The sequence below is a fragment of the Ambystoma mexicanum genome, chromosome 8 (assembly GCF_040938575.1).
Source record: "Ambystoma mexicanum isolate Mex_15411 chromosome 8, UKY_AmexF1_1, whole genome shotgun sequence".
In the NCBI taxonomy this organism is placed as follows: domain Eukaryota; kingdom Metazoa; phylum Chordata; class Amphibia; order Caudata; family Ambystomatidae; genus Ambystoma; species Ambystoma mexicanum.
The window spans coordinates 748,718,688-748,736,056 of record NC_090929.1 but is presented as its reverse complement, the minus strand read 5'-3'; the positions used below and the strand labels follow the sequence as shown (position 1 = coordinate 748,736,056).

The following is a 17,369-nucleotide window of genomic DNA, read 5'->3' as shown; positions in this document are numbered from 1 at the left end:
GTATCATACAATGCTTTCCCAGACCAACCTAAGCTTTGTCCAGTCAGAGGTCTGGCAGCATATGAGAACATGACGGAGAGTCTTAGACCCGCAGGGCTGACGCAATTACTCATAGCGTAGCATTAGCCCTTTGGGCACTGGCCTGGATAACCTAGCAAGATGGGTGAGATGGGCAATGCACCAGGTGGGTATTGATACAGAAGTTTACGGTGCACACTAATTGAGGGGGACAATGGACACTAACGCATACATCGTAAGAGCACAGCTAGAAGATATTCAGAAGGCAGCTGATTGGTTGAATGAGTCGACTTCCAAAGATTCTATTTCAAACCAGGTTTGCGACGATGGTTGTAGGCAAGCTTTGAACAAGCATAATCCTAGCCTCAGTGTCTTGACATAGAACTCAAAATGTCAACACTTGCATTCGAGAAAGTCATAATTCTATTAAAGACAGGAAGGCGAAGGATTATCCCACCCTTGCAATCGTGATATTGATGTTGATATTAGTGTTGTGTACAAAATACATTATGATCATGTATTGTTAATTGTGCTGAGTTGGGACGCAGGATTTGGACCAGCAAAAGAAAGAGGATGGTTCAAGATGGTTCTAGTGTTTATGGGACTGTACGGCTGGTGATTGGCCAAATTTGTTCACGTGTTTTTATGGACCAATAACATTTTGGACTACCAAAACTAACTGCTTGGGAATTGTAGTTTTCTTTTGGTTATCGTTATATGATAATATATTTTGAATGATGGTCGAGAAGTAAAGTTATGAGAAAGCATAATCCTTCGCATCCATGTCTTTAATAGAATTATGACTTTCTGGAACGTAAGTGTTGAAAATCTGAATTCAACAAAGGAGCAAAAAATAACTCGGTGAAATGTGTCAGATTTCTGTTTTCAGTGCAGAATTTGAAAAACAGACATTGCAGACACATTTTTAAAAAAGCAGTGCATTCATATTTTTGCCTCCCATTTCAAACCTCAGTTTTCATTATGACTAAAATTGGACTAGGAAGGGGGTAGAGCGCCGACTGAAATTATGCGCCGGTATTTGGGTAAAATGTGTGCTTCAAAAATGGTGGCAACCCTTGTCGGGAATGCAAATTATTGCGTGGTGTACCTGCAAGAATGTAGTATGTGAGAACATATCAATATGCAGAACTGCATGCCTGAATTGTAGGATGTCTGTTTCAAAGTCTCCGCCTACAGCTGAGAAGTGCGAGCACCGTCTAACAGTTGAGCAGCTCAGAAATGCCTGGAAAAAACTGTACATTAAAAGTGTATGATCCAAGATGAGAAATGCCGGCAGTGACACATTTTGTATAAAAGCGTGGCAGAAATGTACAAGTAGAAAGGTGTGGGTGACCTGAAGGATCCGGAAGTACATTTCTCCCAGGAAACGTATCAGCTGCCTGTCAACATAAGCATTTGATCCCTCCCCTAACTCGCTTCTCTGCTGTAGAATCCCGCGAGTAAATATGTTCTACTGTCAGCCTTTTTAATTTGCCTTCCGTGCGACTTACAATACATAAGTAAGCCTCTGAGTGAAAGTGTTGCTGTCACGGATTTCGGCGAACAGCGTACACGAGAAGAGTCTCAGTGTTGTGTTGTCCAAGACCCAGCATAAAGAGGGGTCGTTGTCGCAGCCCCCAAGAGGCTCAGTGAGAAAGGAGTCGCAGTGAAATAGGACTCTCAGTTGAGGGGAGCAGTGTGGTGATGTCTCACAGAGAAGAATCGGACGTGTTCCTCCAGGACACCTGAGCTCAGGTCCGGCCCGACAGTACCCGCGAGAGGCGGCACAGTTCCTGCATCCTGGCCGAGGTGAGGCACTTCCGGCTCACAGGCTCCGTGGCGGTGACGTGGCCGAACTGCGGCGGCAGGGCGAGCGGGAGCAGAGCGGCTGAGTGCTGTGAGGGAGCCCAGTACCGGAACAGCGCCCGTCACAGTGGGAAGTGAAGCGCCCGCAGTAAAAGCGAGTGGGGGGCAGGAAATACCACTCGGACCGCAGCACAACACACTAACCGGAAGCAGCCGCTCGGAACTGTCAGGCAGGGCGGCCCTGGGAGCAAGAGCCACAGAGAGAGTAGTAACGATCGCCCGGGTGGGCAGGCATCGCCGGGGAGAGCAGGAGTCCCACAGAGACGCTACCGGTCCCGGTGTCCGCAGGACATGGACCCGCTGAGGATGCGGTTAGCACTGCTGCTGATCTGCGCCTTGCCGATGCTGCCTGTCAGAGCAGATGAACACGAGCACACGGTAAGTGGACAACTATGCCAGTGGTCAGAGCAACCCTCCAGCGGGGTCCTCCTATGGTTATCCATTAAGGTATGTGGGAGAATATAGTAGCCTATGAGTCGGACAAGGCCTGTGTTGCGTGCACTGTCATACGTTTCGAGAGTGAGCAGCCTACTATTAAGTGAACGATGTTACGTTATGTGCTAAAGCAGCCGGTGTTGGTCTAGGCCAGTGGTCTTCAAACTTTTTGACCCCGAGCCCCCCCTAAGAAAAATTTATCCGGCCCAGGCCCCCCCCTATACACATGTACTCCAAAATGTTACTCGGTTGCGAACGGTTATCGCGCGCTGGAGTATAATGGTGCCCCCAACGAAGGAGTGCATGCCACACACCACGTTGTTTCAAAATCATTGCTTGCAATGATTCAAATCAGATGAGGACAAATATTTGTGAACAAAGCATTCCGATTATTTTGCTATAATACAGAGGACTCGACTAAAAATAGTGTTGGGTATTTATTTCACACAAACGAAAACACCCAATATTGCTGTCCTGTAGTAACATTTGCTATGCAAGTGCTGTAACAATTTGTTTCTGAAGTACAACAACGTACTGTCAATGCTGTCACTAGCAAGTTGGACAGTGGCATACTGGAGAACTAGTGTGAAGGGTGGGCCTGCCTTTCACCAGCCAGCCTGTCAATATTGGGTTCAATTTTTCCAATAGCCAACCGCAGGCTTTCTTCCACCTCCAGCTTTGACCGATATTTTGTCTTTAGGGCTGCAAGTGCAGAAACACCCCATGCAAAAAAGGGTCAGAAATATGGGGTGGGGAAAAAAGGAGGGGAGATTTTAAAAAAGCAAAAATTCAACAAAAAACGTTCTGAAAAGCTTGGGAGTGGGGGAGGGAAACCCCACACAAAAATGGGTCCGAAACACTGGTTGGATAAAATACATTGGTACAAGTCTCAGAAGAATTACTATTCAGATCATGCAGGCCCAGTTCTAATTTCTTTTTGCAGTGTGGCCCCGGACTAGGTTGCAGGTGATAATGTGCCCCCCCCTGGGTTGCCCTTGATGTTGCGTATGTCCCGTCCCCCCGGTCACCCGTGATGTGGCATCAAGCAATGCAGCGCCATACAGTGATAGAAATCAGATGGGCAGTTAGTAGTGCAAGAGGACAGCTTTGTGGGGAGGTCAGGCAACTAAAAGCAGATTGGAGCTTTACCCACAAATACAGGATATGAGAATCCAAAGGAGATGGGTTTGCAGTGAGAGGTGGCATACGGCATGAAGAAAATGGGGCCTTGTGAAATCCATACCGGCAAGGGGTGGTGGTGGTGGATGGCGGAGCTCTCAGTTTTGGGGAAAATGGAATGGTAGCGCAATCTGAGCAGGAACGAGGAGGGCAAGCATTGACTAGGGGTCCATAGATAGCTTGTGTTTAGGGGAGTAGAAAGGAAATGAGCTTAGTGTAGTAGTTGAATTTGCAGTAGTGACAGATGTGGTATTACATACCATTTGGGGATTTTCCCTAGAGCCAAGAACCTTAGTTATGGCCAAGTGCCATCAGTTTGTAGGAGAGGCTTTGCCGAAAGGAGTATCAACCTCAGAATTGGGAAAGAAAAAAGGTACCACCAAAAGTTGAAAAACATTCTCCAAAAGTCAGTAAATCATCTGTCAAACAGGACCAACACTGAAAACGAACCTGACTTCATATCCAGAGAAATAAATTTCAAGCTGCAAGTTACTACCAGGCATGAGAAGTCACTCACCACTTCAATTCGCCAAATGCACACCATATATATACTCCCCATGATCACTCGCTATTGGCGGGTGAAGGTTGAGAGCCCTGGTTTAACCAACACATTTTTTCCAGAACGAGGAGCATTGCGCAAGCTAGGGATCCAATGGATGACTGGAAACACAGCCATGGCAAATGAAGCAGGACCGGTGCTGCATTAACAACGCGGCTCCCCCATGGCAGATTGCTGGGCTCCAGCAATCTGCCATGGGGGAGCCGCGTTGTAAAAAAACCCACCAGCAGAGCAGTTCCGGTCCCCCGCTCGCCTCCTCTCCTCCATGCATGCCCCTCAATGTGGGGGATGCAGGGAGAGAGGGGCGCAGGGGGACCGGTGCTGCATTAACAACGCGGCTCCCCCATGGCAGATTGCTGGATTCCAGCAATCTGCCATGGGGGAGTCGCGTTGTAAAAAAAAAACACCAACAGAGCAGTTCCGGTCCCCCGCTCGCCTCCTCTCCCCCATGCATGCCCCCCAATGTGGGGGATGCAGGGAGAGAGGGGCGCAGGGGGACCGGTGCTGCATTAATAACGCGGCTCCCCCATGGCAGATTGCCACGGGGGAGCCGTGTTAAACATAAAGCGGAACGAGTCACTTACCTCGGACGCGGCGGCGGCAGCAGCAGCAACAACAGGGAACACAGGACACCACAACGCAGCCTGGACGCGCGATCCAAATGCAGGAAAGCGCGCGTCCAGGCTGCGTTTATTTCCTGTTTCCATGGCCACGCCCCCACCACATCGCACTGGCTGAGCATGTGCATGGGAGCCAGTGGCTCCCCATTGCACATGCTCAGTTCAGTGCGGCCAAAAAAAAAAAAAAAAAAGCGTTTTCTTTTCTTTTGGAAGGCATCACGCGCCCCCCCCAGGCATGGTGGCACGCCCCACAGATTGAAGACCTCTGGTCTAGGCCAATGGTGGTAGGTCGATGCCTTCAGCTGAGAAATTGAGGCAATCCTGAGTCTGATGAGGTATTTGGGGGAAACGTAGAAGCAGCGCCCAAGGTACGGACTTGTGCGTTCTGTAACAAGGGAGTCTTTGGGAAAAGTTGACCCTGACAGAAAACGTGAGTTCTTTAGTAAGGGTATTTATAGTGGTAGTTCAGTTCCTGTCAGGATAGATGTGAAAGCAATGTTCTTGGCAGTAGATCGATGTCTGGCAGTGAAGATCGGAAACGTGTACGATATATCACAAGGACAATTTTTAACTTCTTAGTTGGATTTTAAGCAGTGACGTCTCTAGAAATTAATATGGGGGCGGGAGGTGGCTGAAAAACAGGGGGCACAAACAGTGGTGCTGGATGGTGGTACATCTCATAAGGGTCAAAAGGCCTAACTGGTTAAAGTGACCACCTCCTTTTTTTGTCATTAAAGTTCAGACTTTAATTCAATAAATGCATTGCAAGTTAATATAACCCCCAAAGTTGCCTCGCGTTCAACAATTGCAATATGTAATGACACTAGATTTGCAGCAGACGTATTATCTCTTCCCGAACCCTCATTTAGAATCCAGACTTATGATGGCCCTAAAGGCAGAGGAAGCATTTCATGGCTTGGAGTGGAAGTTTAGGTTCGATACACTAAGATGGCATGGAATCGGCAATTCCTTTACAGATATGAGGACACCAGATCACTCCCCCCTTTCCCTCCCCTACCTCAAATTCTACACCGTAACTCCCTTCACCTACCCCCTCTATCCCCCCACCTTGTAAATGGTTCTACTTATTGTTCTAATGACCTGTTCATGTTTGTAAATATGCTTCTCTCACTTTTGTACCTGTTATATTGTAAAGCGCTTTGGCTTAAAGCGCTATATAAATTCAATAAACATATGGTCAAAACCCTCTACCACACCCCAGAGCTTCCGTGATGCTTAATAAGACTCTCATTCTTATTCCTCCTAAACGGAGGCACCAGTCCACTATTCCCGCTTCTCTACATTCTTGCTCTTGAACCTGTGCTGGAGGCATTCAAAACAAATACAAACATTGCAGGAATGCTAACCCAAAATGTCCCTCTTAAATTGGCTGCCTACGCTGATGATGTTATATTTATCTCTGAAGTCCAAAAGGCCACAGTAGAAAAAAATAAAAGTAAAAATTGATTGGTCACAATTCAATTGATGATCATGCAGTTAATACTCTATCCCCTTACAATGATCCCAATACCCTTTTCTTTTTTTGAATTGTTTTGATTGGCATGTCACACATTAACATAACAACCCCCCCCACTTTCCTCTGATTAGCTGTTCCTTTAGTAATAGGTAGCACTAGTGAGAGATCTACAGTTATTACCTTACATTAGAGAGGCCTTAGACTGCACAACTGATTTTGATAGAGGGCCGAAAGTACCTTACATGAGGGCTATAGTGGGCCGAAAAGTAAATGTGGGCGGGGCTGTAGGCGGGGCGTGGCAGGAGGCTTTTTGTCATGATCTCTGCTTCCAAAAGATCAGGACTTGCCCGACTCCCTTGGAAGCAGACCCATAACCCCGGTTCCGAGTGCCAGCCAGTCCCAATTGGGACCTTTTGGACCCTGTCCTGGCGCCAGTGGCACCAGGCTCATAAAGATGCCCAGTCCCAGCGCTGGAAGCGCCGGGCTCATAATGCTTGGGTGGACTTACCTGCAGCAGACCATGCTGCTTACTTACCTGCCAGTTGAGCCCCTGATCCTCTTCTGTTTGGGACTACTTTTACTGTTGGGTGGGGCAGGAGCCACTCCCTAGGTTCAGAACACTGGAACTCTTCTGGAAAGCAGGAACTCTTTTCTTACCTAGGCGTGGCTGTGGAAGGAGACACCTAAGCACTACAGGAGGCTATTTAAACCACACCCGATGGATGAATCTTGCTTTGTGTTATTCTGCATTCTCTGCAGCAGAACGCTCATCGTGTCTTCTGCTTCTGATCCTGGGCCTAAGGGAACAAAGGCTTACCATCCTGGAATCCAGTCTTCAGCAGCACCTGTAAAGACGAAGAAAGAACAGGTTAGCACTACGGTCTTCAGTGGCAGCGCATCTCTTACCTGGTCCATCGGCTGTCACCAACGCCTCGCGCTGCATTCCGGCATCTGAAAGACAAAGGCTTACCTACTCTTCGCACGCTCCGGAGGCCTTCGGCGCTGCATCCCGCATCTGAAAGACAAAAGAAGGTGCGTTTAAAGACATTGGGCAACTTTATTACTCACGTGCCATTACTCCTTCCCACGCCGAATCCAGTGGGTATTCCAGCACCCTTCAGCTTCTCTAAAGCTCCGAACTTGTACCTGCAAGATAAAAGGGACAGTTAGTGCGCATCGTGAAGCAGGCTACAAGCGCTTACTTACGTGCTTCCAGGCGCTTCTATTCCTCACGCGGGTTCGATCCTCAACTCTCATCAGCCCGCCATCCGCCATCGCCGGAACCCTGCAAAACAAGAGATATCATCACAAAAGACTTTTAAGACATTTGAAGTGCCCAGAACTTACCGTTCGTGCAGTTAACGACGGACAGCAGTCCTCTGAGGTCAAGAGGCCTGCACCCTTATCCAGTGAAGAAACTGGTTACGGCACCCAGCCCCGAGGCAGATGGAGAGCTCGGCGTTCACTTACCTAAGGTGAGGGCGTTAACCTTTGGGGTTCTACAGGAGAAGAGAAAGGGAAGAGGAGAGAGGCACCCAATAACTCCAGTTCATTAATCCCATATTTTCTATCTGCAGACATCTTACTCTTCAAGTCAGACATACAGTGCACAGAGGTCCAGCCCAAAGAGCCAACCGTGTGTTACACATCACCTTTGTAGATACGGCATTCACCCAGTCAAGACCGGCGCCTCTGCGGGAATCAGGTGAGCGTTACACTTTTTAAACCCCCAATTTGTACTAAACACATGGAAAAAGAATGTTTTTGAGGGGTAACGATTTTTATTTGTATTTCAAACTTACATTTTGTACTACACATTTTCCATTGTTATAATTTATTTCTATTTAGTTATTCTATCTCGCCTGTTTCATGAACTTATATATATTTTATTGACCCTAGATACACTATGCCCCATGGCCCCCTCACCCCCAACCAAACACTATGCCCCATGGCCTCCTCACCCCCAACCAAACACTATGCCCCATGGCCTCCTCACCCCCAACCAAACGCTATGCCCCATGGCCTCCTCACCCCCAACCAAACACTATGCCCCATGTCCCCCTCACCCCCAACCAAACACTATGCCCCAATACAGACCCGAACCCCCACCCCCCAACTCGACACACACACAAACATGCACCCATACAGACCCGAACCCCCCACCCCCAACTCAGCACACACACAAACATGCACCCATACAGACCCGAACCCCCAACCCCCCCAAATCAGCACACACACAAACATGCACCCATACAGACCCAAACCCCCCACCCCCCAACTCCAAACCCCCACCCCCAACTCAGCACACACACACTCAAGCATGAACCCATACAGACCCGAACCCCCACCCCCCAACTCGGCACACAAAAAACATTCAAATCAAAACATTCATACACATCCGACACACACCCGACACCCCCCCACCCCCGCATCTCAACATACACACAAAATACATTCAAACACAAACATTCATACACATCCGACACACCCCACCCACCCCCGCATCTCAACATACACACAAAATACATTCAAACACAAACATTCATACACATCCGATACACCCCACCCACCCCTGCATCTCAACATACACACAAAATACATTCAAACACAAACATTCATACACATCCGACACACCCCCCCCCAACATACACACACAAACATTAGGCAAAACAAACCCGACACACAAACAGAGCACTTACCGGAGACGTGCTGGAAGGCAGGTAAGCTGGAACGCTGGAATCGCACTACGGCTGGCGTGGTCCAAGGCTGAAATGCCTTCCGGCATCAAGCCTTATGGACCACGCCAGCCGTAGTGCTGGCCCTCCATTGGTGCAGCACACACGCATTACGTGGCTCGTAGGAGCGACGTGATGCGTGTGTTTGCTGAGCCAATGAGCTCCAGTGTTTTCACCGGCCCGGAAGACAACAAAGACTTTCCTAATGGAGGGCGGCCGCGGGCCGCCCTCCATTAGGAAAGTCTTTGTGCCTCGCGGGCCGGTCAAAATGGCATGGCGGGCCGCAACTGGCCCGCGGGCCGTATGTTGTGCACCCATGCCCTAGAAGGTAATAAGTTCCACCGGGCCCTTTAATAGGATACCTCTGTAGAAGCGATTTGGAAATTGGGGCAAGATCTCAGTTAAAGAGCCTCTACGTCTATGCTCATGAACTAGATGACTCGAGGACGGCTAAGAGTGAAAGGCATCAATGGTCTGGTTCCAATCGAAATCAAACAAAGCTTGCTTAACCTTCATAAGATTCGAGATGAAGGTCTCCAAGGTCACACCAATCTAATTTAGAACATATTCTGTTTTAAGGATACTTAGTACTGGGGAATGAGCAACATTTCTGCCCATCAATTGGCATAACGAGTCTCATTTTCGATACAAGGAGAGACGGGCCCATTGCACCCATGCCCACAAGGACACAATGCCTAATTCAAAGTGGATATCTGATAACGGCACCGCATTGAGGACCCCAAGTGTTCTCCTCCATACTTTCCCCTCAATTCTGCTCAAGGTGTTATAGATATTATCAGATTTTAGTTCTAGCCCATAGATTAGTTTTGGGACAATTTTTCCTTCATAGAACATCATTGCGGGTTTGAGGGAGAATCTTCCAAATTTTCGGTGGATCCTCACAATCCGAGCTTCCAATAGATTTGCCTTATGGATAAGGGCCTCAGTTACTAGATCCCCCTATGTGCACAGAAATTAAAGCCCAGATATCGGACCATATCGAAAAATTGAGGGACATACCTCCAACAGGGCACATAGATCCTCTTAGATTGTGCCTTCGCTTTTCTAAAACACAAGATCTTCGTTTTAGTAGGATTGATAACCAGTCAATTGTCCTTGGCGTAGTTCTCAAAGTTGTTCAGTGATCTTTGCAGCCCGACCTTGGTAAGTTCAAAAATAAGCAGGTCGTCTGCATAGGCAAGCCATACAATTTTATCTTTGCCAATCCTCGGAGCGACTAGCTCTTCTTTGGCAAGTGATAGCGTAACATCAGAGAAATACTGATTAAATAGCCATGGGGCAAGGACACAGCCCTGTCTCACTCCCAGGTAAGCTCGTATTCTCCTCGAGATATCCCCATTTTGGCTGAGACGAACCTGGATCCCACAGTTCTTATATACCCCACTAACCAATCTCAGGAGTCCACCAGGCATCCCCCAATTCATTTATTTTTTTAAAAACTTTATTTTTAGGTATTTAAATCACGATACAACTTCAGACCCACATTAGGGTGGACTTAAACTTTGCGCCTTGACCCGGGACTCTCCCACTGCCCCTCACCCCCACCCCCTCACAGCTCTGTCACCCTGAAACAGCGTCCTCTTTAATTGAGATAGTGCCCCCTCCAGCAATCGCTTCGAGGATGTGGAAATACCCTGGACCAGACCTCACCGGGTGGTGTCCTCCGAGTCTGAAGATGCAGATGTGTGCTCTGCCGCTTCGTCAATTAAGAACAGTGTTAATGGCCCCCAGATGTCTGGAGGTCGGGCGTGCAGAGGAAGTAATTTAATGAAGTCCGTTTCCACATCTTGGTAATATAACAAGTCTTTGCGCCAGGCGGGGACTGACGGGTGGGGGCCTCTTCCCCATGCCATGGCAGCCCTCCTGCGGGCCAGAGTCAACATTACCCCTGCCAGTTTCCTTATTGGAGCCGAGAGCAGCCTAGTCATGCCCAACAGAGCCGCTGTATGGCTTGGTTGTATTGGTTCTCCCACAACAGCTGCTGTCGTCTTCAGAACTTGATTCCAGAAAGGCGTAAGCTCGGGGCACTCCCAAGCTAGGTGAGTAGTTTGCTGAGATTGACCCACATCTGATGCATTTTGCTTCTGTGTCTGGGTGATGCTTGTTGGTTTTCGCTGGTGTGTGATATGTTTGATGGAGAAAGTTGAAGTGTATAAGTTTTAGGCGTGAGTTAAGCGCCACTTTTTGAGTTTGTTTCAGACTATAGAACCAGTCTTCATCAGAAATCTTAACCTGTAATGACTTCTCCCATCTAGCCTTTGCACCTGAGATGGCGAGGGATGTGCAGGGAATGAGGATTTTATAGATCTGTGACACCAGCCTGCCTTCGCCCTGCGCTTGGATGACGTTATGCAGTAATTGCCACGTTGGTGGCTGACGTGGGAAGTCGGGCAGTAGAGCCTGCATGGTGTAGCGAGTTCTGAAGTAGAGGAATACATCCAAGGCCGTGTTTCCCCCTTTACTTTTTGCTTGCTCTGGTGTTAGAAAACCCTCTTCTGTGAAGAGATCCCCCAGTGTTTGTATGTTCAGCTTGTCGACCCACTTGTGAAACACCGTCTCCGAGGTCAGTGGGACTCCGGGAATAAACTTGACAGGCAGGAGTGGGGAGTACCGTGTCTGCACCCCAAGTTTCTGGGCCAGCGTCTTCCAAACTTTGTACGTTGTGAGCATCACGTTCATCGTGGCACTGGGAACTGGCATTTGACTAAGGACGACTGCAGTTAGGAAGTTAGGTGTTGCGAGGGCTCGCTCAACTTGTACATGAGGTCAGATCGCCTGAGAGGCGTACCAATGGCTGAGGAACTGTGCTTGAGCCGCCCAATAGTATCTTTCCAGGTCCGGCAGAGCCAGTCCCCCCTTGGTGACCGGGAGCATTAGCGTGGTGTATGCCACTCTCGCTGGCTTACCCGCCCAGAGTAGTTCGAGGACCAAGCTTTTCAATTTTTTCCAGAAGGATTGTTGCAGCAACATTGGGATATTGTTGAATAGGTATAATAGTTTGGGTAAAATCACCATCTTCACCAGGGAGATCCTACCCCAGAGGGTTAGTGGAAAAGACTTCCAGCGAGAGATCTTGTCCTGTAGTGATTTGACCACCACTTCATAGTTATCCCGGAACACCTCCTGACGTTTAAGAGATAAGTGTATCCCGAGGTATCGAACTCTGGAGCACTTCCATGTGAGTTTGAAGTCGTCTGGGAACTGTTTTGTGGCTGGTGTTAGAGGGAATACAATGGATTTTGACTGGTTGATTTTTTAATCTTGACGCTGCTCCGAACTTGATGACTTCCCCCATGACTGGATTGAGATTGTCTTCCGGGTTTCGGATGAATAGTGCTACGTCATCGGCGTAGAGAGAGATGATGAGCTTGTGAGGACCTATAATGAGTCCCCTCTGCTGTCTCTGTTCCCGCAGTTTGGAGGCTAGAGGTTCCATCACCAGGGCAAATATTAAGGCCGATAGTGGGCAGCCTTGTCTCGTGCCTCGTTGCAGAACTATTGGGGCCGACTTGGCTGTACCAACAATAATGTTGGCACGAGGCTTGGTATACAGGAGAGAGACCAGGTTAATGAATCTGGCTCCTAGGCCCATTCTAGTGAGCACCGTGAACAGAAATGGCCACTCGACCGAGTCAAATGCCTTTTCGGCGTCGAGAAGCACCGCCACAGCCTGCAGTGAGGGGTCCAGTGCGGCCATGACACCGAACATTCTCCGAAGTCCAAACGTCGTGTTGCGGCCTGGAGTGAAACCGGCTTGGTCTGCCAGAACAAGGGCAGGCATCAATGGCATTAACCTCCTTGCCAGCACCTTGGCGAGTATTTTATTGTCAAGATTGAGGAGAGATATTGGTCGGTATGATGAGCAATCTTCTGGAGGTTTGCCAGGTTTGTGTAGTAGAATAACATTTGCTTCACAGGTGGTAGGGGGCAGGTGCCCTCTTTCCAGCGCTTCCGCATATACTGCCTCTAGGAGGGGGGCCAAGGTGCCCGCGAAGGACTTGTAGAAGTCTCCCGTCAGTCCGTCGGGGCCCGGCGCTTTGGAGCTGGGGAGGGACTTTATGGCTTCTAAAATCTCTTCTGGCATCCCCCAATTTAGCCCATAATCTGCCCCGATCAATACAGTCAAATGCGGCTGTCGGGTCTATTGAGGCCAAATGGGTACACCCCCTAGTTTGTAACCAGGCCTCTTCTTGAATACATTTAAGAGTGAAGCCATTAATATTGGTGGAATGCCCAGTCTGGAATTGATCCAGGGGGTGGACAGTAGAGGCCCAATCCTCAAGAAGCGAGAGCAGGAACGCTGAAAAGATTTTACAATCCGCGTCGATTAGCGAGATTGGTCGATAGTCACTAGGGTCAGTCCTGCCCCCACACTTGAAGATGGGGACCACATGGGCAGTATTCCAGGAGAAAGGTGTAGTCCCAGTACTTAGGATATCTTTAAATTCCAAATACAAGAGATTCGCCCAAATGTTACGCTCATCTTTGAAGGTGTTATTAGTAAGCCCACTAGGGCCTGGGGCTCGAGATCTCTTGCATTTGGTAATCAGGTCGTGGATGATATCAAGATCCAATTGGGGCTCCTAAGGGGCAGTTCCTACCTGTTCAGGGATAGTCGCATTCGAGATTGATGGTGGGCCAAACCTATCCTCATAGAACTGCACCCAGTCCTGTTCTGATATTGAGTTAAATTGCGAGATTGTGTAATTCGGGTCTTGCCCATTGAGTAGATGCCAGAAAGCACTAACTTCAGCACTGATCAGAATTCCCAGCATCATTTCTGCGTCACGCTGAAGGAGAGTGTTTCGAAGCTTTAAAATAGTTTTTATAGGCCTGCCTAACCTTCCTGATGAGTTAATTACAAGTTGCCTGATCAGAATTGGTGCGATTTAATAGATTTTATCTCCCTCCTCAGGCTCATTTTTGCATCTGCTAATTCAATGTTATAGCAATGTGTATGTCTAACTGGTCGTTTTCTTGAGTTTCCAGTCCCTCCTGCTAGGCCTGGTGCCCCAACACATTTCTGAAACTCATTTGCATTGAAATTATTAAGTTTCCGTTCACAGGTTGATAGACTGTGTTTCTTACATTTGAGTTCAGAAGACGGATGTTAGTCATTCTATCTAAGTGCATTACCAGCTATCTTGGGGGAGTGACTAGTGGCTGTGACTGGAATTCTCCAGTGGCCAAAACCCAATCAAATCGGGCCTTCAAGATTGAGTGGTCGCTCCAGTCATTTCTCAGTAGATCAAATAACTGGCAATGGTTCATTACGAAAGGGTTAACAAAAATATAATCAATGAGGGAAGAGCTAGTGCCTCTATGCCACGTGTGCCAATCAAAGGCTGTTTGTGCATTAGCCTTCCTTCCTATTAGAGGCTGTAGTCCTGACACTGAAGCCCTTCTTTCCATATTTGTCCAAAAGATCTCTTATCAAACTGCCCACCAGTTGGCACTTCAAAGTTCCAGAGAGATTGTTGGGGATCACAGTCAGCATTAAGGTCACCAGCCACAATGATTTTCCCATTCACAGTACTCCCAACCCAATCGTCAATTACATGGCACACTTTCTCCACAAAAGACTCTAGTTGTGCAATGCCCCTATGCCAGTAGATGTTAATGATTAACATTTTAACCTTATCCTCAGTAGAGCAGAGCTCAATTCCCAAGGCACCAAATGGTAAGTTTTCAATTTTTCCCCACTTAAACCCAAGGAATTCTCAATTGCAATGAGCAGACCCCCTGATGGCCTGCCACCAGCATGTTCTTTGGCAGATTGCACAAATACACCAAATCCATCCAGAAGAGGGGCAGAAGTCAGCCACGTCTCCTGTAGACCTATGCAATTTGCGAGTCTAAAAATATTCATACACGTCAGATTGGTAAAAAGGTGGGAATTGCCGCGGGTATTCCAAGATTTCATTGTTGGCGACAGTTCCTCATGGGCAGTTGCAATGCCAATTTGCCTTTTATGGGGCCAATTCTTGCCACAATGAAGAGATTATGGTTGTCCAATCCATATCCTTCCCACCCTCTCTTTCCAATCTCCTACCAAGATTCACTATATCCAACTCTTGGGGTACCTTATCCTGGTCATCACCATTAAGATTCCGGCCCCATCTCCTCATCCTCCAACTGAACTTCGAATCCTAAAGCCAATAGGGCCTCGGCCTGAGTAAGGATGAGCTCCCTCACCAAAGGAGAGGACAGGTGGGTTATATTAATACCCACATGATCTTTCTCCGGGAAGGCAACCCTCCCAATGTCATTCGAGGCCACTAGGGCAAGGGAAGGGATCATTGAGAATATTAGGGCGGTTAAGACACACATTATGGCCAGGCTCGAGTTTACTACTAATCCTAATTTGAGCGAGCCCATTTTTGTTGCCCTTTTCCCCCAGTCCCAATTCCAAGCAGCCACTATATTTAGACATATTTTGGCCATTTCCTTTCGTGTTAGCCGAGGTACTATAGGGCCTGCCACTGCTGTTAGGCAGGGGCTGAGGACAGTACCTAGGGACATATTTAATGGGATAATGAAGATGCTGTAATAGATCCTTCAACCCGGCGGAGACTTGTAGGTCATTGGTCTCAGCTGGTAGGTTAACCAAATCCTCCAAGTATCTTGATTTCCCACTGCCACACCATGCCTTCGTGTTACAAGTACTTAGTCCAGAAACTGGAGTGAACTTCGGATCCACAGTGGAGATCCCTAGACCCTCAGTGTGACGAGGAACCACGGGCATGTCAGCCCCATTTTTATGGATAGAATCATTTGAGTTAGATGTTCCCTCACTAGGACCCCAGATTGGATTCAATACGTTCAAGAATTTCCCCAGGTGGATGAACTGCCACAGCTCCCCCACTCATTGGTCGTACTGGTACAGCTATTGCAGCCTTTTCCCTGGCTCCTAGAGTATAGCCAGTTGCCATCGTTTGTCTCCCCACCGGGGATTTCCTGCAGTCATCTGTACTGCAAGAGACCCACGGGGGAGGGATCTCATTAACATTCCCATGATTCAATTCCCCCCCCCCCGTGTCAATGTGGTGGGAATCTGTTTGGACAACAGAGCCAACCACTTTAGTTTTTAGTGCTGGCTCAGGGTTCAAAATTCCATGTTCGACCACCGGGGACAGCCGGGTGCGTCGAAAGAGGGTTCTGTGAGCAACTCTTAAAGAAGGAGCCCGATTCTTTCTGGCCCCCGATTTAGGTTGCAACAGTTTCCCTCTAGCAGCAGTCCCATGGCTCTTTGCTGTTGGAGGTGCAATTGGCCCTTCCACATCCCCACCAATCCCCTCACTCCCATTCCCAGGCCAAAAGAACTCCTTATTAGGATCACTGCTGAGGGTAGCAGGATCAGCAAGGCCAGGGGCGGGGAACTAGTAGGAATGCTACTCAAGCCAGGTGCCAAGTTCAAAGTCCGTTCAGTAGCCGTAACATCACTTCAACAGTTACTTCATCAGATATTTGAATGATGTCCTCCGAGTCAGTAATTAAGGTGGGACGTGCAGGTCCAGTAGATTGAGTCACCGGCACCACCTCCATCTCTCTTGTGCCTCGATCGCAGTGGCCAAAGCGGACATCCGCTCCAAGCTCCTCGAGCTTAATCGTCACGTCTGCCAATACCGAGTTTGTGGTCTTTAACTGTGCCCAGATATTGTCATAAAGTGAAACAAAGGAGCTCAAGAACATGCTTAGGGCTGACAGACAAGCAAATATGTTCATTAATTTCCCTCCCGGTAATCATTCTGGGACCCCAAGTCCATCAGAGGAGGCATTTGTTGATGGTAATCCTGGTCATGGCCAGACAGATTCCCAGATAAGTTCCCAGCAACCATATCGACAACAGTAGTTGGTGAATCCAAAATCAGAGCATCTCCTCCCTGCAGTATAGCACTTTTAGCTCTTTCAACAAGTCTGGGCTGGCTAGCCAATAGTTCAGTTTCTGCTTGATAAGCTAGTTCAATAATGCTTATATCGGTATGGTCCCTCAGCCCAGAAAAGTTAGGCTGTTTGGTCATAACTGAATGGTCTAGCGTTGCTTTACAGTTTGCTTCACTGGAAGGGTTTTAAGTTCTGTGCTAGTAGTTAATGACTTGGTGAAATAATGGTCCATAATCTGTTGCCTGGAGATTGGTCTAATACCCGGAATAGGTTTGGGGGTTTTAAGTATTTTTTTACTGTAGGTCCCGCACTTCCTTATTAACAGAATGAGAATCGTCCTGTATGGGAACAGATTGTGGGGGCGGTACATGCTCAGTGTGGTCCAATAAGCCACAAGTGTGTACCTCGCCCTCCTCCTGATGGATAGTCAATATGGGACAGTTGCTCGAATGAGCTTTGCACAAAATGGTGAACAGCCGAGGAGTGCCTTCGTGATTGATGGGTAGAGTAGCAGAACCCCCTGACGGTGCCCATAGCTGCAGGAAGAGAAGGGGATCCTGTCTCTAAGTCAGCTA

The 17,369-nt window shown here is 48.2% G+C and overlaps 1 protein-coding gene across 1 annotated transcript in view; it reads left to right on the top strand.

Moving 5' to 3' along the window:
• Positions 1 to 1,400: 1,400 nt before the first annotated feature.
• The window catches only part of TM9SF3 (transmembrane 9 superfamily member 3), a 620,447-nt gene continuing 604,478 nt past the window's right edge, over positions 1,401 to 17,369 (top strand). The window contains exon 1 of the mRNA XM_069610571.1: positions 1,401 to 2,262. Within this exon, the coding sequence (XP_069466672.1) occupies positions 2,176 to 2,262 (87 nt within the window). The 5' untranslated portion in view covers positions 1,401 to 2,175. The remainder of the gene's footprint in view (positions 2,263 to 17,369) is intronic.